The sequence below is a fragment of the Marmota marmota genome, unplaced genomic scaffold (genome assembly GCF_001458135.2).
Source record: "Marmota marmota marmota unplaced genomic scaffold, marMar, whole genome shotgun sequence".
Lineage (NCBI taxonomy): Eukaryota > Metazoa > Chordata > Mammalia > Rodentia > Sciuridae > Marmota > Marmota marmota.
In genome coordinates, this window is record NW_025999968.1 from 4010211 (window position 1) to 4036258 (window position 26048).

At 38.7% G+C, this 26048-nt stretch overlaps 1 protein-coding gene across 3 annotated transcripts in view; it reads left to right on the forward strand.

Moving 5' to 3' along the window:
• The window catches only part of LOC107136298 (limbic system associated membrane protein), a 621536-nt gene that overhangs the window by 575675 nt on the left and 19813 nt on the right, over positions 1-26048 (forward strand). For 2 of the 3 annotated variants that reach the window (XM_048803275.1, XM_048803276.1), the window contains exons 5-7: positions 6131-6251; positions 6720-6868; positions 13557-13592. In XM_048803275.1, coding sequence (XP_048659232.1) covers positions 6131-6251; positions 6720-6868; positions 13557-13592 — 306 coding nt within the window. The remainder of the gene's footprint in view (positions 1-6130; positions 6252-6719; positions 6869-13556; positions 13593-26048) is intronic. The other variant, XM_048803277.1, reaches the window with a different exon arrangement.

Sequence of the window (26048 nt, forward strand, 5' to 3'; positions counted from 1 at the left end):
AGGGGGAGGGGGCGGCTCTGCCTCTCAGCAGGCCGCTGCTCCTCTTCTGCCGGTGGGTCGCAGGCCCGCCTACCTTGCAGGAGTGATTGGAAGCTCTGTTCAGCCGTGGGCCACTGGGCCTTTTCTGTTGGTGGTCACCGTTCCGCCTACCTGGCAGGCGCTGGGGGTGGGGGGCGGCTCTGCCCCTCAGCAGGCCACTGGGCCTGCTCTGTGGATGGTCACAGTTCCCTCTACCTTCGGCTTTCTGTATCTTCCCCAGAGCATGACTGCTGATTTTTTCCAGTTACCTGCCCTAGGGAAGAGTCTGTCCTTTCATTGCAGATTCCAGGTATAATCCCTCAATTTCAGTTCCCACAGTGCATTAAAAATTTCTACTTATGAGTCTGTCTCACCCCAGTGCCCACTATCCCTCGGATAATATCTAGCACATAGCAAATGCTCAATAAATACAGGCTATTAGTTTTATTTGGACTCTCCCTTTAATGGACCTTTTTCCTATTTCCAGAGAAATTCTTCCTAAAAGCTTCTTCCAGCTCTCAAGTCTATTCCCTCCCCCATTGGTCTGCTCATCTTTTCCCCCCTCTTCTGCCTTTTCATAACGCTCCACGTAGGTCCACACTATCACTCTTCACAATTTCTTTTTTCTGTTCTTATCTCCCTTTTCACACAACTCTGCTTCATTCCGCTGTCCAGAGTTAACCAAGCCAATGAGCACAGATGGTGGGAGACATGAGACGTAGGAGCTTCTACAGCCCAAGCTTGTATTTGATAGCTGCTTATTTAGAGGAAGCAGAGTATTCACTACTGAATCCACAGGTAAGCCTGGAGATACCAGTTGTCTCCAGATAGTAGATAGATATTTTAACTGGACTCTTCAGGGCTTTGATTCCAAAATCACCTAATGAGGAAACTTTAGGAAAATAGTTCTTCACTATTGAACATGATAATGAGGAATAGTCACCTTCTCTAGGTAGTCATAACTATACCTATCCAGTCCCCATGCTGACCTTTAGTTTATTCTTGCATTTTGGAAGGTGACAGGAAAGACACATCCTAAAATCTATTATGAGATCTTCAGAGGAAATATTCAGCAAAAAAAAAAAAAAATTCATCCAGTGTGTTATAAATTTCCACCATAATTTTACTTTGTGGAGAAGAACCATGATTTTTCTGAGAACTTTCAGAGGACCAAGACAATCCTGAGATTCCACATACATTTACTATAATCATCACACTGACAGAAGCCAACCAAGTGAAGAGGTGTAATGGGCCTGGTCTGCCTCAGAGAGGAGGAATAGCAACTTTATTATAGACCTTTTAATAAATTTAGTATTGCTGGTACATAGTAAGTAATTAAAAAAATGACAACTTGAATCAGTCTTACTGTTAGACTTACTGTTTCTAAATTTTCTGCAGGACAGAGCCTTTATTATTGCCTGCACCCTCTACTTCCGCTGCCTTCTTACACTACTGCACACTAACCTTGGAAGATAATCGATATCATTTCCATATAGACAGGACAAAAACAAAGCTCAGAAAATGTAAGCATTCTCTGCCACACAATCAAAGAACTTGTGAGAGGCAGACCTGGGACTCTAACCCAGGTCTAACTCCCAAGCCCTCCCACCTTTCATGAAAATACCTGAGTAACAGTAGTTGAAAGAAAGAAAGAGAGAAAGAAAGGAGGAAAGAAAGAAGGGAAGGAAGGAAGGAAGGAAGGAAGTTAGGAAGGAAGTTAGGAAGGAAGTTAGGAAGGAAGGAAGGAAGGAAGGAAGGAAGGAAGGACTTCAATGTTGAAAGTGCTTTCCTGGGTATGGCATTTGATATTTACCTTTATATCATTTGATATTTACCTTAAAACCTGTATGTGAGATAAGTAGGCAGGTGCTGTTATTCACAGGTGAGGGACTGCAGGAAAACATGTCTATGGTAACCACCTAAGTGGCACAGGGAGGTGCAGAATGGAGCCTGAATCTCCTAAATTCTAAAGTGGCATTGTATCTACTATGTCAGTCCATGTTATGACATTTTTTTTGTTTCCTGTGAATAGTAGAAATATGTAACACTTACCTTTCAAGCTATCAGTGTCCTCTCTTAAATGGCATTTTTTTTCCTTTTTAGGAATTCATTGCTGACTAAAAAAGCTCATTCAAATGGACTTAGAGCAGAGAGGTTCAGAGCATGGGTTCCAGAACATGATAGATGGGTCCAAATCCATACTGCTCCAAACACTGGCCTTATGAATTTGGAAAAATTTAACCCTCTGTGTGCTTGTCTTCTCATTCGTCAAATGGGGTTAATGAGACAGCGCTGTGGCAATTATTTGAATAAAGAGGATTTCTAAAGCCTAGTACAGTGCTGTTCATGCCTGTGAATGCTATAAATTATATCCTTCATTCAAATTTTGTTCTTTTACACGATTATTCCCAAAATTAAGAAGATTAAGTGAGTGACATTTTATTTCTTAAGCCACTGTTATTGTTATCATATTCATTCTAATTCAAAGAATCTTGTTATTGGTGATGTAAGAATAAGAAAGCCCTTATTAATATTTTCAGAACCTGGAATTTTGAAGTAATAAAAACTGGAAGAGTCCTCTGACAATTGTAAGCTATTCCAAAGTCACGTAAAGAATAACAATGGATCTCTGTGCAGCATTTTTATGAAGCCTCATTTTTATTATAACCATATTTGGAGCAAGGACATCTTTTATTTTAACTACAGTAGGCATGCTGCAATATGATTTGTAATAATCTTTCTTAGCCTCATCTATACAGAATTCATTACAAATGAATTTTGAAATGTTCATTCCAATAAGCCATGAAAGAACAGACCTGCACCATAGTGTCATTTGAGAAATATTAGGAACAATGAGCTCTTTACACGCCTATCAGTATTCATGAATTTACTTTAGCACAAGAAACTTCCTAGGTTTTGAAAGAGAGAAGCAAGTGGTTGGCCTTGATAATTGACCAGTGTCATCCTTTCTCAAGATTAATGCCCTTAAAAGTGTTCAACCTAGTTCCTTGCCAGCCACAGCATGCTGGAACCTCTGATGGGCTAATGAATGTCACTTACCCATTCAGGTTCACAACAAATTGGGAAATAAGTAAAGGAATATGTGAGACACAAATGCCCCATGTTTAGAGGTAGTAGCTTAGTGGGTTTGACTTATCCACCCCCCTAGATCTGGCTGCCCTGGGCTGGGGAAGCCCACCCACATGCGAACAGGAAGAAGGGGCCCAGACAGACTTCTAGCTTAGAGAAACAGAGGAAAACCTCTGCTCCTGCTAGAACTTGGCTCTAAAGGACAAAGGAGAAGCCATGAGCCAAACAGGCCCAATTTATTCCTCCCAAATATTTCAATTGGAAAAAAAAAATCATTTCCCCTGAGTCCCTGTGCACATACTGCTCTGGGACCCAGAACATGAAAGAACTCTCCACAAACTATACCTCTGGTACCTGCATTCCACATTCCACATTTCAAAAAGTTTAGCACTTTGCTCAGAGTCACTTTAATACCCTCATCAATAAATTGTTGGAACCAGGCACAAGGAGGACCATTTGAATGTGGTAGGAGTTGTGGTGGTGGTAGGAAGTGTGGAGTCTTACCCAGGTTCAGGGCTGGTTTAGTGAAGCCATAGTCACCATTATGAATTTATCAGTTATAACCACGTAACTATAGAAACTTGCAAGCACTATTGAATGCCCATTTTGAAATGGGAAAATTGAGCAAACCTATAGAATCACTAATAAAAAACTCTCTTCAGTCAACATTAATGGATCACTGTGCTACAAATTTTGACATCAGAGGCAGCTCATATAGTGAGAAAATCAACTCTGAGGCCTCATATATCTCCGATCTTTCCCTCCATTCAGCATCTTCCCAAATCTAATGCAAAATATCTCTGTATTCCTTCAGCAGCTTCCAAATGGTCCTCCTTGCTCCTGTTTCCAACAATTTATTGATGAGGGTATTAAAGCAACTCTGAGAAAAGTGCTAAACTTTTTGAAAATGAGGAAGAACATGAGGGAGAGAGTCTGGATTTGAGCTCAAGTCTATCAAATTTCAATCTGAGTTCATGACCTCTACTAATACGCTTTAGCCCTCCTTTCCCCACCAGTGTAACTACCTGCAATTCTTGCATTAGCCTTTGAGCCTATGTACTCTAATGACCTCTATAACCAATCACAGAATGACTTTCATATGTAACTGTTGTGATCCTTTTAAGTAGTTTCGTCTTTTAAAACATAAAGCTGGAGGTGAGGCTCAATGGTAGAAAACTTGCCTAGGATGCACATGGCCCTAAGGCCCAATTCCCAGCACTGCAAAAAATAAAAAAAAAAAATGATGAGGGAAAAAAAAGGCTTAAATCAGTACAGACAGTTACCCAGACCAAGTTCTGGCTAAGGGTAGAGTCAAAATTCAGATTTCAGGTTTAATGTTCCTGACTGCTAATACTGACTCTTAACCCATTAGAACACATTAATGGATTATAATTTGGAAAGTTAGTAATTTAAAGGTTAAATGAATTAAGGCTATGAAAACATGTGGCAATGATACCAACAGTCCAGTTATAAGGAGAGGCTGTTTCTACTGGAGTTGAGATATTTTGTGTCTGGGAAGGTTACTACAGATCATTAAAGCATGGTTCCCTCATTTTAAAGGTAATAAGACCAAGGCCCCAAAAATCAAGGGTGTAGAGGGAGGTCCACACAGCCAAGAGACATTCCAGGACTCCTCTTTTCCTGTCTAGGCTTCTTTTTTTACATCATCTTCCCATTTTGTGCCTATATGAAAAAATGAACAGATTAAATTCAAAGTGAAACAACAACAACAAAACCCCTACTCTGACACTCCGGTTTACATTCAGGCTGACAGTGTTGACCCAAACAGACTCTCATGCCTCTCTCTGATGGTGATTTAAAGACTTCCAAGCTGACAGGAAATGACATGGGTTTGGAAATCATAGATGAACCTGATGCTTTTGTACAATCCTTTTTAACTCAGTCTTCTATAGTCACAAAACTTCAGAAATAGTTTCCAAAAATAAGATGGACCAGGTGCCAAAATATAGTTTCAATGAAATTGATACACTGAAGTTGACTGTAAAGTGCCTTAAATAAGTTTTTCTTTCACAAAGTCTAAACTGATTGTTTGGGTCTGTTTTTTCCCATATGTTATTTTCTGGCTAATGACCTTTGAGCAGAAAAGTGCTTTTCTCCTTGAAGATCCACAAAGCATCACCAGGCCCAGGATCTCTCCCCTCACACACTGTCTTCCTCGCATGGGCCTGTAAACAGTTGCTCTACCTTCATAGGAGTGTTTGAAAGAATCATGGCAAACCAGAATTTCAGATGCACTTCTGAGTTCATGTCAAGACTGTCACAGGCCCAGTCATAGGCAGAAAAACTCAAGAATAGAACAGCAATTATATAACTGATACACCAAGAAGTCCTTTATGCATTAGGATAAACCCCATAAACAAAAGCAAATTTTACCTGGGTCACAGAAATCAGGACACACATAGGAAAAAAGAAGAAATCACATAATCTTAGATTTTTGTTTGTTTGTTAGTTTTTTAATTGCTTCAAAAATACCAGGTTAGCCTTGGATTGAACAGACTTTAGGCCTCTATTATTTTCATCAGACTCCTCAAACTCAGACCATCTCAAACCACAGTGATAATAATGAGGATGATGGCAGAAAAAAAAAAAAAAAGAAAAATGGTGAAATCATATGTTTAATATCCCATGTTTTTCAGTCTCACTTCTTGATTTATGTACAAAAATACAATATGAATATTATAATCCACGGTTAGAATAATTAAGAATTGATTAGATGAGAGAGAAAGAGATCCCAGGTTCCATTTCCATAGCACCCTGCTGAGTGCCTCATTTAGGAAAACCAGGTCTATTTTCTTTAATCATCTCTTATTTTTGTTGAGTTCTGTAGTGGTCAGACCCACTTAGCTGATCACATGATTCATATCAGTGGAGCTTTCAGACAATCCCTTTCTACCTTGCTCCAATCAGAGGGTCCTTTCTGATTCCTCCCTGGATGGAAATTCTGGAGCTCCCTGTCCCCCTTTGGTTCTCCTGTAAACACATGTGCCTGTCCTTCCTACAGATCCTCCCACCATCACAGAGTCCAAGAGCAATGAAGCCACCACAGGCCGACAAGCTTCACTCAAATGCGAGGCTTCTGCAGTACCCGCGCCTGACTTTGAGTGGTACCGGGATGACACCAGGTATGTACCAAATCTGCCATGCCCCCAGTGCCCCACCTGGTGGTGCTGGAGGCCTCAGAAGCCCAACAACAAAACAGCTCAGTTGTAATTATGAAGACCTATTCTGTTTGGCTCTTCCTTTTCAGTATCTCTTTACCAAGTGCTTTAGGGCCTGTAACCCTTCAACTGAAGCCCAAAAGCACTCAGTTAAAATATAAAAAGTTAAGTAGCTGGTTTAAAGGATCATTTCCACCTGCATGCCTTTCTCTCAGATAGCAGAAATTTAAGCCTAATGAAAGTCAACCATTCCAGAGTCTTCTCTTGAGGGACATTGATCTTGACAATAGGGATTGCACAATTAAGATGAGGAATTGAGCTAGGCATAACAAATTTTGTTTCTTTTCTCTTCTTCCTCCAATATAAAGATGGGGAAGAAAGTTAAAACCTTCATCGGTGTTCCTTTTAACTCTCCTGTTTTTGAATTCTTAGGATAAACAGCGCCAATGGCCTTGAGATCAAGAGCACGGAGGGCCAGTCCTCCCTGACGGTGACCAACGTCACTGAGGAGCATTATGGCAACTATACCTGCGTGGCTGCCAACAAGCTGGGGGTCACCAATGCCAGCCTAGTCCTTTTCAGTAAGTATGCCAAAGCAGGGTCCAGCTCGACATAATTACATGGGTAGAGTTTTCTTGTAGAAAGTTGGAGTTCAACCCCTTTGTTATTAAAGGCAAACATTATAAAAATAAGAATATACTCACCAAAACAAAAGCACAGTTTTCTCAATTCCTGGACACAAGATTTTCAAATGGAAGAATTTCTGTCTGTATTCTCTTACTTTTGGTAGGTGTCCTGTTTTTTTTTTCTCTTCCCCTCCCCCTTAGTTTTGTTTCTTCCTGATTGGCTAAACTGCTAGTGGTACCGAGAGCACATATTTCTTTGGTGGTAGCCTCTTTAAGAAACAGAGGTGCTGTACGAGACTGAAAATTGATGGTTGTTACAAAAAATCAGTGATGAGAGTGGTTGAAGACAAAATATTCAATGAGGATGGACAAGCAGTTGAGAGAAGGGAGAAGCTGGAAAAGGAAATATATTTTTAACAACTCAAGAGGAAGGGTGGTATTAATGATTAAAGCATAATATAAAATGCAAAGGAGGAAAATGGTTGCATAAAGGATTCAATATGACAGCAAAAGACATTACTTGTCCAATGTTTTTCCTAACAGAGATGAGAATGTAGGCAAGGAAACATTTCTGAAGAGCAGAAAAGATCTTGAGAGTAGACTAAGGAGGAATCAGCCATTTCCAAGTTATCAATATTAGTAGGAAGCTCCACCTTCGAGTCTTACTTTTGAGCAGCATGCTGTAGTGAAGACTCTAAATCCCTGTCTTGTTGGTCAGGAAGCTACGAGTATAGAAGCAAATGTCCCCTGAGAAACAGAAAGATGATGGATGGGAAATTAATATATTTAGAATAGGGACAGGTTCATCAGAATAAGTAAAGCAATCAAAAAAGTTAGCACATACTGAGAAACAAAGTTCATTTGGACCAAAGAATGTACTATTATTCTTTTGGAATAACAAACTGCTAATTTTTTTTTTCTGCACAAGTTCAGTTGGGAAAAACTAGAAATACTATGGCCAGGAGAGATGTCTTCATCTTATTTTATTCCGTTTAGATGAGCCTTCGTGGAAAAAAAAAATCTTAGAAGAAAATCAATTTAAGTGAGAGTTCTCTTGAAATGCAGAGCTAAAGCCATTTTAAAACTGCTCCAGATACAGCTCCACTTATGAAAAACAACAACCACAAACTACCCAAAATTCAGCCTTCACTTTCTCATTCATAACTCCAATTGATGTCAGTCTATGACAGTTTGATACAATATAGCTATACAAATGTTGCCTCAATATGAAGTTTAAAATTCATATCCCTGTTTACTTGTCTCCAAAGACCAAGCATCAGTGTTCTTTGCTTCAGCAGAAACATCAATATCCACAAGACACTTGGGAAGATAAGTATTAAGAAATGTAGTTACCCATTCATTCCTGATATTAGGGATTTCAAAAATAGGGGCAAAAACCTAGCCTCATCTATAAATTCAAGGTACTGACATATCTAAGGTGACCTAGTTAAGTCGAATAATATATACTTAACGAAAAGTTTTATAGGGATTGAAAAAGAGAAAATGGACTGCAGAGAGTGAGCGATGATACATTTGCATTAAAATGCTTTCTTCTCATCACTGAGAATATGAAGTATGATAACAATATATTTCAAATAACAAAATATTGCCTGTATATGGAGAGAGAGACGAAGTGAGGTAGAATAATGGGATAGTTGGGGAAGGTAGAGAAAGAGAATGGGTGGGGTCAAAGATAATGAAAATATTAGTAGAAGTAATTGATCTAACACAAAAGTCCATTTGAAGGACTTAAACTAGTAAAATTAAGAATAGAAACTTACAGAACTTCTGATTATAATTTGATAAGCAGGGAATAAGGCAATTGTATCATAATGCCCTTGGTGATTTGGAAGAAATCACCCTCAGTTATACATTTGAGAAGTGCACGGTGCCCTGTTTAATGATGTTCCACCCCTCACGGGCCCACGCTGCCCTCTACACCACAGCCCACAGGGGTATCAGTTCTGCATTTAGAAGCATGCATAGGCAGCTCGTGATCAGCATTTAGTTCAGAATTGATTTCCCCACCTTATGGTGTTATACTTGCTGAAGAATACAATATGAAAGGTCATTAGACTTTGAGGTGAAAAGGAGCTTAGGAGAATCACAGAAAATTAGTCAATCATCTGACCTGTTTCTTAGACCCAAAGCCTAATTGTGGATGTTTTAAGGGGGAAGCAGCTGCTTCTCTTGTAACAAATATGGCACTCCCTGCCAGTCCTACAGCCACCAGTCAGTTGTGGAAAGCACGTTGTTACAGTCTGCTGTGTAGCTGGAGCCTTTGAAGATGAGGCTCTATGGGAGCACTGTTCAGAGAGAGAGAGAGAGAGAGAGAGAGAGAGAGAGAGAAAGGAGAGGAAGGGAGAGAATGAGATAGGAAAGAAGGAAGGAAGGAAAGGAGAGCACAAGGGAAGGGAAGGGAAGAAAGAAAACATCAGGGTAAATGTACGTGTGGTGGCCCTTTGCCTGGTGTCAGAGTAAACGGGATTCACGGAAGGAGCACAGTGAGCAAGCGTTCCTGCTGCGACTGTTCCATGAGCAGGGGCATGAGGAGCTGTCTGTAGCGGGGACCCTGATGGAAGCACTGTGCAGGCAGCAGGGAACTCTGCTGACCAAGGCAGTCTGCAGCAGATGGGGCAGCTGGTGAGCTCCTGACAGCCAGAGGCAGCAGCAGGTAGACTCAGAGCCAGTACCCTGAAGAGTCTGCAATTCTTCATCCTTGTTGGTGGTCAGCACATTTTCAGCCCTGTCGGTCCTAGTGACATGCTGACTTTTTGCAGTGTCATTTGTGACCACTTGTCCTCAGCAACTCATATGTGTACCATTCTACTCTAATCAAACACCAGTCTCCAAAGGGGTCAGAATAATTGAATGAGAATGTAAGAATACATTGCAATCATAGTAATTTCATCCTCAACTAGCGGAAGCATTTCTCAATTGTTCTTCTCACATTCCAGCATTCTGTTAAAGACTACTTCAGTAGTGCCTTTTAGTTCTGTCTTCATTCCCAGAATGTTACCTTATATATATATATATATATATATATATATATATATATATATATATATATATATATATTTTTTAAATGCATTAATCCAGTGGTGCAACGCGTATGGGTAAGGATTCAGCTTGATCTTTGTCAGATAGGGGAATGTGCATAATGTAGATGAAGACTAGGATGGCTGGTGATGGCAGGAAAAGTTCTATTGCCTGCTTATGTAACATAACAAGTTCCATGTTCCCACACTGATGACCAAGTTGTAACCCACAAAGGTGATAGATTTATCTGTTTCACTGCTTATGTTGAGTTACAAATAGGGAGGAAGAATAAAGATGATGACTAATATGTCATCATTTCTTATCAAGTGAGTTCTTACAAGGTACCCTGCAGTATGTGCTGTACTTTGCATACATGACCTCATTTAATCATGGCAACCTTGCTATGCACTCATGTTTCTCCATTACACAAAGAGGTTATGTCATTAGTGCAACTACGCAAGGTTGAGCTTGGGATTTAAATTTGGGTAATCTGTTTCCAGAGTCCAGTTAGAAACTGGACTTCTTCTTCTTCTTTATAAACCATTCTTAGTTATTATTCCAGGGGCTTGGTGATAAACACACACCATTCAATGATGCTAGAACACCAAAGCTATTTATGTATGTAGGCAAAAATGTTAGGAGATACGGCTTGCAGTTTAGAAGGGAGGAGACATCTAATGTCTTCTTTCCCTTCATGAGACCTTTCTAACTGGCCTAATACTACTGTGGTCCCTTCAGATCCAAGAGCACTGCTTCGGCCACCTCCCACTTCCATTCCCATTAACTCTCATCTGCAGGTTGAGATTATCAGACTCATTTTATTTTTGGCTTGCTAAGGATTTCAACTAATATTCCAGCCTAGTTGCTTGAGCAGGGGGTTATTTCCACATGGTAAAGGATAGTCCTACTGATCAAAACAAAGGAGTAAAAATACAAAGCAACCTACTATATTGGTTTCTACTGGACCATTCCACATCAGTGTGTAGGAGGTATTTTTTTCATTTTCTTTTTAATTTTAAAATATCATGAACTTGTAAACCTATAATTGACTAGATTTTAAATGCCACCTCAGCAACCCAACACTATAGTAAGTCTTTACACTACGGGCCTCCCCTTCTTCTTCGGAAACCATTCTTAGTTATTATTCCAGGGGCTTGGTGATAAACATACACCACTCAATGATGCTAGTTAAGACTCGGGAGGCCTCTTAACCAGATTCTTTTAGATGGCACATAATACAACAATCTGAGCTGCTATTTGAACACTAACCCCATGTTGTTTGAAAGACTAGCTGCAAAGTCCCTCGTAAAAAGGCTCTCTGTGGATAAAAGGAAAAGGGTGGGCACTTAGTTGCACTACTTTTCATTTCAAGCATAGGCACCAAATAGGTTAACTTCCTGAAAGACCACTGTACCTTTGTTATGCCCATTGGAAAAGAAAAGAAAATCTTGTTTGAGCTAGTAAATTACCTTGATATAAACACCGACCTTCCCTTGACTGCAGCTTTTTTTTTCCCCCTTTGGTCATTTATTGTCTTAATTCAAGTGTTTCCTTATGAAGTGTTAATCCCCTTCTGGCTGTTTCTTATGATATTCAGCAGAATCAGCCAGTCACACCCCACCCCACACTCCTGCCACCATTTTTCTGTTAAAAAAAAAAAAACAACTAAGCATTCAGAGACTTGCTAAAGGAGTTCTGCTCCTGACACCTCCTCAGGTGTTCACAGCCCAAGGAGAAGCATGTTCCACCAAGATTCCTGCCCTCCCTTGTTTTTGAAAATCAAAAGTTGAAAATTTTTCATGTTAAATGGTATTTACTTCACTTTATACTCTTACAGAAACCCATAAACCCTGACCTAAACTATAAAACAGCAAGAACCATGGTGGAAGATTAAGGATAAAAAGTGGGAATGGGGGAGCATCTAAAGAAAGAGAAGTCAGAAGGAGAGAATTAAGAGAATAAGGCTAATTAATGGGGTGTGATAAGCCCGAAATGATGATAACAGGGTGGAGCTAAGAGAGTGATAACAAGCTGGGAAGCAGTTGAAAGGCGATGAAAGTCGAGTGGGTGAGATGGTTTAGCAGTATAAATGGTCTTGTGGAAATGAGGGCAGAGTGCATTTACCCAGCTGTGAAGAGTCTGATGAGAAAATATGAAGCTGAGTCCTTTAAACAGTCCAAATAATAATAGTAATAATAAAAATAAAATACAGTAGAAAGAGTATAATATGGGACAGCGGTCTCCAACTGCTACATAAATGCTGAAAGCAGTTTAGCTATTTATTTTCAAAGCTGGAAACTTAATACCAAATAACCAGTGAAGGTTTAAACCATTTTTCTACTTGACACTCGTGTAACTAAGACACAATTGTTCACTGGGCGATTATTGACTTGCTCCATCTTAATGCACTTAGGAAACTTTCACATTTAAGCTACAACTTTCAGCTAGAGAGAGGTCACTGACTTGGCTCAGTGTCCAGATGTATGAATGTCCAAAGACCTTGCTAAAATTGAGTATTTTTTGGTTTATGGTATATGATGGCATGCAGATCAAATTTGAATATGTACCTATGCTTATCTTGATATGGTTTGGGTTTTTGTTAATTTTCATTTTTCATTGGTCATTATTTAAACAAACTTCTAGGAAGGATGCAGAAAGTTTGTGCTACTTTGTTACATTGCAGTGTTCAGGGGTAGCAAGTACTGCATCCTATCCCTAAGGTGCCATTTATTCTTTCTGCAAGAACCTCAGGGAGGATTTAGAGTTAAGCCTAGGATTTTAGTGAGCTATGCAAAGGGTACCTGAAAGCCTGAACTCTTGTCTGCACATTCAGTTTGCACTGGTAGCTCCAATATGGGACTGTGAGAGTCCCATAAGCTTAGGAACCAAGTTTTCAATAGAAAAGTACTCCCTATTCCTCAACAGGGTGTGTGATCAAGCAAGTTTGATTGGCTGAACAAATTTCAGATGAAATTATATTATAACAGGAGGTTGGGATTAAGAAAGTCTAAAAATAAAGTGATATAATTCCAAGAAATGTATACTTGCTCAGGTATACTCTTGCACTGATGTCATTGATATGGAAGTTAAAACCTGAGAGAAAACTTGAATTAGTATTTCACAAAATAAAGTTTCCATATGCTTGACTAATGCTGATATGGGCTATAGAGCTGATCCAAAGAAGTCTGTAGCTCCCAGAGGTCCATCTGTTAGGAGCTAAAGAGTGGGGACTCAGGACCAAGTACTTGGATTTGATTACTTCAATGAATGCTTTCTATTCCAATTCTCTAAAATAGCTAAAATCTTGGTCGTGGGTGTTGCCAGTGGACAGAAGGATCCAGTATGCAAAATTACCATAATATGATGTTGTCTCCCTATTGTAGACATATTTTTTAATGTTTTTGTAATTTTAATTTTATTAATACGTGTCTATGATACTTTAGTGTTACAGAAAGAACAAATAAATATTTCATGAGAGAGATGATCCTACAGGCAAGGAAATTCATCTGGTTTCTAATTGTTTGAGTAGCTTAACATGAGAAAGAAATAGATAAGATCGATATTTTTAAACTCTCCATGATGTTTACTATTTTTTCCCCTTCAGAGCGTGTTTTACCCACAATCCCCCACCCCATTCAAGGTCAGTATGATTTTTATCACTGTAGCTCTGTTGCTGGGTCATTCTCCAACATCTATAATGAGAAAAAGACATAAAGGAGAATTATATGTTTCCAAAATGTGCATCCAATAGACATTATTTTTTTCCTTAACCATTGCAAATAAAGTTAATCCATTGTCCCACACCAGTTGACAGGTTTGTAACAGGTATGCCACCTGCCTAAACTTCAGTAACTGGGAAGAAAATGTCAGAGAGAGATTTTTTTCTTCAGTCAGAATTGATTACAGGTAACCACGAACTCTCATAATTTGGAACACAGCCACTTAAATTCTGTAGCTCTTTAGCCCACAGAAATACAAATCCTCCCACCATCCAAACTCACATTTGGAGATTTATACTATCTGAATTTTAAGTCACTGATACTACTTATAAAAATGAACTTATATACTAACAAAGGTTACACTCAACCAGAATATTAGGACACTACTTTTTCTTAAACTCTTGGCCAACTCACTGGTTTTTCCTTTTAAACATAACTACTTTAGAAAACACACACACACACACACTAAAGTAGTCATTCTGTATTCCTTTTCATAAGACTTTCTATGTACCCAAATTAAATTTTGCCTTCTACATCACATTTAGATGGAAGTTGCAGCCACGACTTTCTAGCTTAAGGCTATTTAAAGGCAAATTGGCAAATAAAATTAAAATAATACAAAAAAAAAATCTGAAATGAAACCAACCTACCATTGAAATTAAATTCCAGAAAAGTGATTTGCAAATAGCACTCAAAGACCTGAGAAAAAAATGGAAACTAGGCCATGCAGGGCCTAGTGTGGAAAAAATAAATCCAATTAAACAAGATTATCATACACACTATAAAGAAAATGTGCTCAGAATTAAAGGTAAAAAGCTACTGTTTTGTAAGTTTGAAGATGGATCATATTTCATTAAACATTTGTCCAGACTAAAAATTAGAGCAAAACTGGGTACAGATATTTAGTGTCAATAATACGATGTTTTGCATATGTGTGCACTCGCATATATGAAAACTAACTTTAATTATATTTGAAGTAAGTATTGCAAGGTTTACAGGATCCAAAACATAGCTTAATAAAACAATGATTCCTAAATTGTGAGAAGAGTCCAAACATTTTTCAGTATACAAGCTTGGAAGAGCTCTTTTTAAAAAAAAAAAAATTTTCTAAAACATTAATAAAATCTATGTCTTATCCCAGCTCCTAAAAATAAAACTGTTAAAATTGTGTCTGTTTTTTTAGACTTGACGTGAAACTTAGTATTCGTGGACAATATCCCATCTTTGAATTCCTGACATGCCACAATTATTTTAAGACATTTGTCTTCTGGTGTTGCTGCCAAGATTGACACCATTTTATCATGTTGCCATCGTGCAAGTATCTTGATATGGAAAACACACACATACACATTTGTCCCAATGGATAACGTTTTTCAAAGAGGTCATGCCCCATCCACTTTGAGCTTTGTACAGTGTCACGATGACTCTAGGTGTCCTTTGTGAGAGCAGTTCTGCAGCTACAAACTCAAATATTTATCTGATCATACATTATGATATATGTAACACTGAACAAAGTGAGGCCAGACGTTGCTCTCAAAGGGCAGCTGTCAGATATTGAAAAACAGTCTTGTCTAGGGATGGAGCATGTGGGATTTTGTTGAACTTTTTATTTCCCACAAACTGCATTGTTGATTGGAGAATGACCCTAGTTTGATTTTATGTTGTAGGTAGACTGTAGTTAGCTTTCTTAGATTTGATAGTTTTTAGAGAACTTAGTTTTCTTACTACTAATACTTTGGGCTTCTGCTAGTGGAAATTGAAAAGCTGTTCATTAAGACTTGGGATAGCAGATGTGAGAGGTTGCTATTGAAGATGTCCCCCTCTCTTTGTTACAGGGACTCTAACTTCCCAGGAATATAATCACTTTTTTCCTCCTGTTTCCAATCAAGACGGCAACCCAAGGGAAACCCAGTTTTCCATTTAAATAAAAGCTAAAAATATAATGCTTAATTCTTTAGGGTGTCAACTTATACCCAAATAGCTATGAAAAGCATGCCTTATGGTGTTTACCACTACAGTGCAGACTCCTTCATTGGATCAAATATCATATGTTGTCATCATCTACATGGAGCACTAAGTGTCATCCTCAAAGCAGTTGGTTAACAGAAATGGCCTGAAGAATTTTCAACCAACTAATTTCCAGGGGTTTTGAAAGTAGAAAGTCACAAAAATCCTTTTCTGCCCACCCATGATAAAAAGAGAATCCTCTCTCTTCATTTCCAACCTAAAAGAAATATATATTACATTGCAGCTGCTTCATTATTATCATCTTTCATTGGAGAGTAACCTCCCTCATCCCCACTCTCTGTGGCTCTTCAAGCTGGCTGGGAATGTGCTGTAGAGTCACAGCCAGAATGCAGTCCTAAACCCCTTCAAGCTGTGATTAAACAAAAACCAGGCTCAATAAATCAAATGCATTTCCCTTGGGTTTCCTTCATCATATTGCTTGATTTTCTGCAGCGATAATAATAATACTGGAATTATACCAAAGGGTAATGTGTATCGGCTGTGGCCAATTAGAAATCTTCAAATGTCCTTTCCCCTGTGCCAAAACCCAAACAAAACAAAATGACAACAACAACAACACAACAAAAACAGTGTGCTTCCCTGCTCCTTAATTTAAAAGATACATATAAAAATAAGCAAGCAAAATAAGTAGCGTTCTGTTCCTGATCTGTTTCTGATAGGTGTTTTTCCCCATTAATTTTAATTCAGGTTTACTTATTCTAAAATGAGTGCTGAATTGCATATATTTGCATAAATACCCCTGACTATATCGCTGCAGAAAACCCACTGAATTGTAAAATGAGGAAAGAGTCGACTCTAATGTCTGAGGGAACTTTTCTCGATTTGTTTGACTCAAATCATTTCCTGGGGCTCTGAATACTGGGCAATGATAATGTTCCTCCCCATCAACCTACTGGCGCATAGCCCGTCTTCATAACAGAAGTGCACCTAGCAATGTCCTCATGTTGAGGAAGACCACGAATTCAGGTGAAGCGATGAAACCAGCCTTAGAAAGTTAAAAATCAAGTGAAAGAAGGGAAAAGGACAGGGACAAATCACCATTGTTTTGTTTTCACAATTATCAAGCCAAAAAACTCCCTTGAGCTGGTGGCTCTCTGGGCTCTATGAGCCCATCCTTCTCCAATCACTGCCTCTTGAAACAAAACAAAAAAACCCTGGAATGTGTCTCACTTGTTTGCCTCCCATCTGATTATTTATCCCAAGTGAACAGCCTTTCCAATCACTAACCCCGTGTGGCGAATGGATCTGGGAAATGTTGAGATTATCTTCCAGGTTCAGGCTTTGCACCAGGTTTGTTCTCAGCTGCTTGCCATTCAGTCCCTGTTTTTCCATTGATAAAACACATTGCACATGGCTGGGTTTGCATGATTAATACAGCTGTCTAAAGCTCTCTCTGAAAACAAACAAAACCCCCCAAAATTAAAGTTTAAAAAAAAATTCAAATCCAACCCACAAACAAACCAGGCTTGCATAAATCTGCAGTCCCGTATGTTTCCTCCTAAAGGGAGACAGGTGTTCTTATGGACAGGTCTAGCATCAGAACAGCCAGATTCTATCTACAGTCAGAGGAGGGGAGAGCCCTGTCCTCACTCAGCACTCCCAGGAATGGGTTCTAAAGCCCATATTCCAAAGGGATGGAAGGGAAAATGGATAGGACAGCCTACCTATCTCATGCCAAAAAGATCACTGAATAATTTCTACAGTTTCATTTATTTTCTGTAGGATATCATCCTGGGAATCAATGAGAAAATGCCTCTTCTCAGCCCTTTAATATAACAGGAGTTTCATCTTGCCCAACAATGGTCATATTCGCAGTAATAACAATAGTTAACCCGCTTAGTTGGCTTCTCATGTACCAATAGAGTTCTAAGGTCTTTTGCATGTATAACTCAATTGACTCCTACAACCCTCAAAAAATAACATGAACTTTCTGCCACACTTTTTAAAGATCAAAGTATATCCAGATTCCAATCCACAACTTGCTGTACCCAGGCACACACATAAATCTATACTACATTATAAATAACCATTATGTATGCATTCATAATGTTCATTAGATACGCATCTATATAATGAATTTTAAACATCCATCTAATTTATTTTATATATTACAATATTCATAATACATAACAGTTACTTTAATGTCCATGTGTTTTTACAAAGTCCATTTTCAAATATGCTCAACAGAGAGAGATGTATGCCTGACTCCCAGAAATTTATATGAAAGCATTCATCTTTTTAAAAACATGAGCAGAGCTATCTGGCATCAGCACATCTAATTTCACACACTTATTCAGACTGATTTGCATACACACCTCTATTAATCATGGATAATTACTAGCATTGTTCTCTCTAATTCAGTTTTTCCAACTGTGAAATGGGAAAGAAATTATATTTTCCATGCCTACAAGCTCAAAGTGGTATTTTAAATAAAATACAAAAGAGAACTTTAAGTTCCTAGAAAAAAAAGTGTATTGAATTTAAAATAATCATATTCAGATACACATATTTCTTTTAATTTTTAAAAATACTGTATTTAGAGATATTCCTGTGCCACTTTGCATGGACATTAGCTAGATATAAATTCAGTGTGTTTTCATTGTAGTTTGATATATTATGGAGTCTAAGAATGTCTGAAAGGCTCACATTTCTATGAAGTTTAGAATTCCAAAGACAAATAAAAAAATTTTTTTCATTGTTTTCACCAAGTATCATAATATTGCACATAAAAGGAGCAGTAAAATTTCAGCATTCTTCATTGTGTGGCATGTACACATTTTTAGCAACTGCCCATCATGCACATCACCACATGTCAGTAATCCATAGTATTCAACTCAAAGAATCTGCCCTTTTTTCTGGTCGAAGATAGAAAGCATATCTTGGGAACAGTTTCAGTTTTTAATTGTAACTCTCCTTTCCCATTGCCAACAGAAATAAGGATCTTCTTTCCACTTATAGATAGATAAGTATATCTTATCTGTCTTATGTATACCTGATACAACCATATCAACACAAATTTACAGCAGTGTCATTTCCCTGATTAATACACACGAAAATGATGAAAAGTCGGACTTAATACTTGGTCCACTGCTCCTTCACTGAGAACAGTAGTCTGAATTCCTCCTGGTTTTTGTTAGTAGGGGAAATCAAGTGGCTGTACCAGTATTTCACATCGAATCAGTAGTACACTCATTGTAGATCCAATGATTTAGACCCAACTGTAATAGGTCATTCCCATTTCTAGGTCTTAACTCTTCCAAACCTTCCTACTCCTCCTTCTGCTCTGTTTCCTGAACTGTTTTTGTTAAAATTTGTTAATAAGAATCCATCTGAAATGTATTCACACCATTTTTTAAAAGTTCGACAGGCTTGGAAGTGTTATTTCTCTGAATTTACATTTAGCTTCAAGCAAAATGGCAAAAAAAAAAAAAAAATCCTGTAGTGTCAATTTTAAGGTTGGAGAAATTTTAGTAATGGGATTCTTTTCTAGTGCCTTTTCCTTGTCTGGATCTGCCTACCCCAGTGAGACTTTCCTGGTGATCTTCCTGTGTTCATTGCCTTGCTATGCTATTTAGACTTCTAGAGCCAGCAGGGATTTGAAAATGAATTTAAAAAAAAAAAATCTGAGCTTCTACTAAATTTTAATTTGATGGAAATATTGCTCTTCTATGAGCTTTATGGAAAAATTTTTTCAAAGTAACAATTACATTTGGGGATTAAGTTTAAGTAATTGGCAGTCTTGTCTTTTTAATTAGAAGGAATAAAGCTGCCTAAGAAGAGCTCAATGAGATTTGCAATGGAAAATGTTGGCACACTGCCCCAAAGGGTAAGAAGACTTGAGATCTTCCATGGACAGAAAAAGCTGACTCAGGCTCCTCTGGTCTTTAGAGCGCACCCCCAATGGAGCTTGACTTGGTGCTTGCACCATATGCTATTCAGCATGAAGGTTGAAGTCTGCTGTGAGAAGCATTCTGGTTATAGCAAGGATAGATCCTTTCTTTGGGAGCTTATTTCTGGGTTCAGGAACAAGGTAGGAAGATCGAGAGACCTTAGAGGAAGTGGTACTACTTAGAGTCAAAAAGATAAAAGGAATACATGTTTACCAAGTATTAAGTCATCACTGCAGTCCCAGCCCCTGACAAATATCATATCATAGCCTCTCAAAATACAAGCCTCAAGTTTAAACTGTCCCTTGGCACCCTCTTTCTCTGTCAGCTATAATTCTGATTCTTGATTTTTCTTTTTTCTACATTTTCTTACACATTTACCCTGCATTCCATATATATCTCCTTCTGACATCCTTCCAACAAAATCAAGGAAAAAGTTTGGATCGTGTTAGCATGCACTGCTAAACACTGGTTACCAGCCATGCAGGCACCACAAAGTCATTGTCTCATCTATCGGGAGGAAATATCGACTTCTAAAGAGGCAAGATACAAATTAACCTTAGTAACAACTTCCCTTACACAGTCACTCTGTCCCTCACTACGCTCTTTCATCATCACAAGTTATTTGTAGGTATTAAATTAAAGGAGCACCTCAATGGGGGAAAAGAATCAGCGTAAATGGAGCCACCTTACATCTCCCCTTGTACACTGCTGTGAGGAAACACACCTGCCAAGTCAGAACACAGCATGACATAATGAGATTGGAATTCCAATTTAAGGTGTCCGTATGCACCAGATGCACGAGGGGAGTAGGCAGACTACTCACCAGGACTCCACTGAGAATTGTCAGCTTACATCCACCACAAATCAGTGGGGGGAGAGACCTTACAAGTCATTTATCATGCTTCCTAATTGGACGCTGGGGACCCACACACCGCCATAGTTTACTACACTATTTTGTTTATCACTGTGCTAATGGTAAAAGAAAATGCTTCCCACATCTCCTGTAACACATACGCACATTTAGCACCTAGACATTACCACTAACGTATCCTCAGTATCATCTGTGCATCCTATTTTTCATCTGCCCCATACAAAGATTCTGACTAGATCCCCTACCTTGTAGGCCTTGCATTTCTAGGAGGACACTTTTAACTGCTCAAGAACACCTTGGGGCAAGAGTGACAACCTGTGGTTGCAGGGAGTAGAGGCAGAAAAGATGGCTGAGCTTCAAATCTCCATACTCTTTAGATCACAGAGCTCCAAGCATCCCCAGCCATGTTCTATGTTGAAAAGTCACTTGGCCATTTTACCATACTTTCTCAACTAGATGTGTGGATTTTGTAAGAATTGGAAGCAGCAATTGTTTGGAGAACAAAAACCAAGCAGTACCTTGCACCTCTCTGTTGAATTGCAAGCTAGTGTACCTTGGGAATTTGTATACATATATGTAAAACCTGGAGTTCCAGACCACAGGTAAGTTCATTATTGACAGCTGCTAAGAGTAGCAGTGTCGCAAAAGACAGAGTGGTTCATTCATTGGAGGTTGGTGTCCCTTGGGGATTCAACCCTCCCACGCTAACTCATTAATAATGTGACTTCTTAGGTGTACTCTCCACTGGCTTTTCTCTGTGCTTTGTAGAGTTTCTTTCAGAGTTGACGTTTTCTTTTCCTTATGATTTCTAACATTAGGAACACAAGAAAGAGCTTTCATTCTGAATGGAGTTAAAACTAATTTGGGGCGCAGGTTACATTTATTTGGCAAAGCACAATATTGTGAGGACACCATGCATTCAGTCTAACAAATGTTATCCTAGAATTTGCTCTGATCGGGGTCTCAGGGATGACTGTACTCACAGGACGACTCTGTACTAACAGAGTTCACCGCCAAGATGGACAAGCCACCACAACAAGCTTTGCTACATCCTTGTTAGGGTACCTGCAAGATATTTGAGGGAAACAGAGCAGGATTCAGCAAAAGCTTCTAGGAGAAAGTGAAGTGTACAAGGCAGGAAGGGGAGAAGGGAAAGAGGATCAGAATATTCTAGTATATACAAAAGTGTAGAATCCAGAAAGAGCCTAACTTATAGGGATTCAATATAAAATCTAATTAATGTCTGAAATCTAGAAAAAATGACTTTGCCCTAAGTTTCTTACTCTGTTCTTTTACATTTTGTCTGTGGAAGAAAAAAATAAAATAAAATAAAAGGAAGGAAGGAAGAAAGAGGGAGGGAGGTAATGGAGGGCAGGCAGGCAGGAGTGAGGGGTCAGGCATACCACCTCTGTTACACCTCAGGAGGAGGAAGAGCAGGTGTTGGTTTAATGTATAGACACTTGTCCATACCAAGTGTTGTGTGGTAGGTGGCACTATGCAGGGTTAGCTTGCTGGATTGTACTGAGAGTGTGTTATCTAGCAGAATATCTAGAGAAAATTTACGGTCTTTCAACAGAGAAGTTTCAGGTAGGTTTTATTTTCGTGGCAGGAATGGTCAGCTGCAAAGAGCCATCAGCACTCTCAGAGCATTGCACCAGAACCAGGCGGCAGCGCTAGGTTTGGAGCCAGTGACACGGTAGCAGCTATAGATAAACCAGTCTTGTCATTGAGGCATCCCAGAACTCTAAGGAACAAAGTCACTGCAAAGGGCCCCAGGCAGATGCCTTTACCAAGTGCAGCATGGTGGTAGTTGATGCCACAGAGGACATGCGAGGGTCACTGGGAGCATACCAACATTCTTTAATCCCTTATCTTCCTATTTCCAGGAGCTTTAAAACCCTAGGAAATCTCACAAATTCACTTATTATCTCTGCATTCAAATTCCGCAGGCCAGTTACCTAGTTTCATGGTATTTGAATGTTTTTGATTTTTTGAAACATACAAAATGAAAACACACATTACATGGATTAAAGACGGTCCTGAGTCCCTTAGGATTTTGAATCCACGATGTATTTTAAAATGGATCTGAGAAATTCGCAATTTAGAGCTCAGGAACAGGAAGTGAGGAGTGAAACCGAAAAAGACAAAAATCTCTAGAGACTTACCTAAACCTGTGCTTTTAATCCTTTTTAGCAAGTCAAATAGGTAGAAAAGCTTTAAAATATACACTTTATCTATATTTTAGAATATAGATAAAGTGTGGAATATAGATAAAGTGTATATTTTAAAACAGAAAATATAATCTGCTTTCTGTTTTAAGAGCTAAGAAACAACAACAAAGTTTGGAACTGGAAGGTAGTTCTTTATTAAGTGAGTTAACTGATGTCTTATTTAATTGCAGCAAGGGCAGAGGACCGGGAATGTACCTGCAGGCGTAATGGGTACATTGTAGGCCCAAGGGACTCAACATTTACTTCTTCTTTAAGACAGAAAATGCACACCTGGTCCTGAGTGCTATACTGACAACTGCTTCAAATGAATTTAACTTCTAGAGTTGTGGGGTTTTTTTTCCCCCTAATCTTATACATACTTTCAGATAGTGTAGTCCAGAGGAATTCCTTTGTTAAACTTTAACCCTTTGGGCATTCTTAAACACTTTTAATTCATTGGTTATTAAAAATTAAACCTCTCAGGCTGAATAGGAAACACTCAGCTGGTTTGGTGTAAGAGAGTTGATGAAGTCCTGGGTCCACTTGAGGGTGCTTAGTGAGGCTGCATCTTCCCTAACAGTCCATAGCACCACCGCGCAGAGCCCACGGCCGGTAAAGTCAAGCCATGTAATTCTGGTATTCTATAGGACAATTAACAAATACGCCAAGCTTATGGTCGGAAGGACCTCATAAACCTATATAACACATTTTTATTGCATTGATATTTCATGCTCTTAAGTCCCTGTTCCTCATAGAAATTAGACCTCACCCCATCTTTTAGCTTCTTTTAATTTTACTGTATGATACTGGCCAGCTAAAACATGAGAAAGAAACTTCAGTTTCCTTGGAATGTTGTCCAATCAGAAAGAGGTTATTTGCTTTTCCTGAGATGCAGAGGGTCTTAAATTTTGTTTTGTTTTGTCTTCTATTCTGATAATAAATGTAATACATTCTCATTACAGGAGATCTGAAAATGTATGAAACTATAAAGAAGAAAATAAAGATCATATGCAATCCCTTTCCGCAGAGATAACATCATTAGCATGAATGTTTTGTCTGAAGGTCTGAACGTGGGTGTACTGTAGAGTGTTCCCTGCGTTTCGCCCTCTCTGAGGCTGGGCCTGTTTCTGTGACTCGCTCAAGGTTGTAGCAGAGGCAGGCCCAGGGGCAGCCCTCCTGGGCCCAGGGCTCTCTCCACAGTGACAGGCCCCTTCCAGCTCTTTCAGATCCTAACTTACGCCTGACAAACTTCACAAAAGCCTTTCTGGATCACCTCTAGGATTCCCAAGAAGGATCCCTCTTTCAGGTGTGTGAGTGCTGATATTCTTTCTCAAAATTTAAATAATAATAGTTTCCCTTTTGTAGATTTTTTTTTTTTTGCTTTTTAATACAATGGGTTTTAAAATCTAAAATCATTTTTTTCCCTCATTCTATCCATTATAGAACTTTGGTTTATACAGCTTGGGTCATCCAATAGGTGAGAGGAAGTGAGGCTCAAATATTTTATTCACATTTTATAACAAGAAATTATACCATCATTAATTTTTTGCTCAAGGTCATTCATTTATTCATTCAACAATGAGCATATGTGTCCATGGTTTCAAGGTTCTGATACTTCTACTTATATCTGTGTCATCATTTGCTCTAAAACAGCATCAACCAGCTGAAGTCTATTTTTGGTCAGTCGACTATATGAGGAAAATCCCTTTGAAGATTTGAAAGTCAAGTGTGGGATTCCTTTTTGGCCCAAGTCTAGTTAAGGGAAGCCAATTTCTTTCCTCAAATATGGAGAGAATGCTAGGAGTTCTGGTTTTTCTCAGCCAGTGTGATACAATCTCTCAGTCACAAGGACAATCGTCCACCTACGTAATAGGCACACCCGTATAACTTTATGTCGAGATGTAGATTCATTTCTCTGTTTTGACTTTTACACCCACCATGATGACTGTGGTTCTCAGAGAACATTATTCTAGAAATGTTAGGCATTAGGATTTATTCAAAATGTATCATACATGGGAGAAAATCAAAAGCTTTAATGCTACAAATAGGAATCACAGGCCATATCTTTTTCTATGGAAAAATAAAAAAGTAATCATACTTGTAAGTAGAAGCTGCTAATCCATAAAGCCTCTGAGTAGAGCCGAGAAACCCTTGGGAAAAAAATTAATAACTTTCAAAGTATGATTTTGAAAATTGAATTAATAAAATTGTCCCCCTTTTAAGCCACTATAATAATACATAGTAATAAAGGTCTTATTTTTCAAAACCTTGCCCCCCACAAAATCAAGTCAGAGGACAAAAAATCATAAATTTCCATGGAAGAACTTCATACTGATTATGTTTCAGGTCCTCAGTAACAGTGAGGCAAGAAACAGTAGCAGATCAAATAACCTCCTTTGTTTCTTTTATTAAATGTCTTAATGAGTTTAACTCAGTCTCTCTCTCTCTCTCTCTCTCTCTCTCTCTCTCTCTCTCTCTCTCACACACACACACACACACACACACACACAATTTCCAGGTAACTAGAGGATGGGATCTTTATTGGATTTAGCATACCCCCATACACACACCTGTCCCACAAGCACACACTCTGACTTGCTCTGGCTCAGAGAAAAAAAAAAAAAAAGCACCATTAAATATTTTAAGTCCTCTAACTAATATGTCATTCAAACCTGTCAGAGGACTGACCTTATAGACAGAGTGTGTCTATTACACACAAAGAGAGAACATTTCCTTATTTAAATGGCTATGGCCAGTAAAAGAGAGAGAGAGAGAGAGAGAGAGAGAGAGAGAGAGAAAGAGAGGGAGAGAGAGAGAGAGATTTATGTTAAAGTACACACCCTGGAATTAGAACAACTGCAACCAAGGTAAGACCCAAAACTCTAATATTCTACCCATGGATGAGAATGAGTGCTTGTAAGTAGGACCAGAGTCATTATCTAGAGTCAAAACACTGAAAACCAATCCTTGCCTCCTCTCCCAGAGAGGAGAAGAAAAAAAATCCCAAAATTTCCCATGTCCAAAGATATGAAAGTTTCACAAGACAATGAGAAAATTCCCAAAATATAAACTCTGGAGCTTCCAATGAAGCATCTCTCACCTTTGCAACACCGGCATAAATTTTGAGCAAGAAAGAAAAAGAGAGAGAAAGAGAGAGAGAAGGAGAAAGAGAGAGTTAAAGAGAAAGAAATATAACAGAATGAAAGTGTAAGGAAGTAAGGGGAACATGATGATAGGAACTTCTGGCTCCATGTGATTCTTCAAATGTCTGAATTTCCAACAATAGTCTTGCTTTGGGGTTAAGGCACTAAGATTCCCCCCCCCCCGAAAAAAAAATGAAGAAAGAAGAAAAAGAAAGAAGAAGAAGAAGAAGAAAAG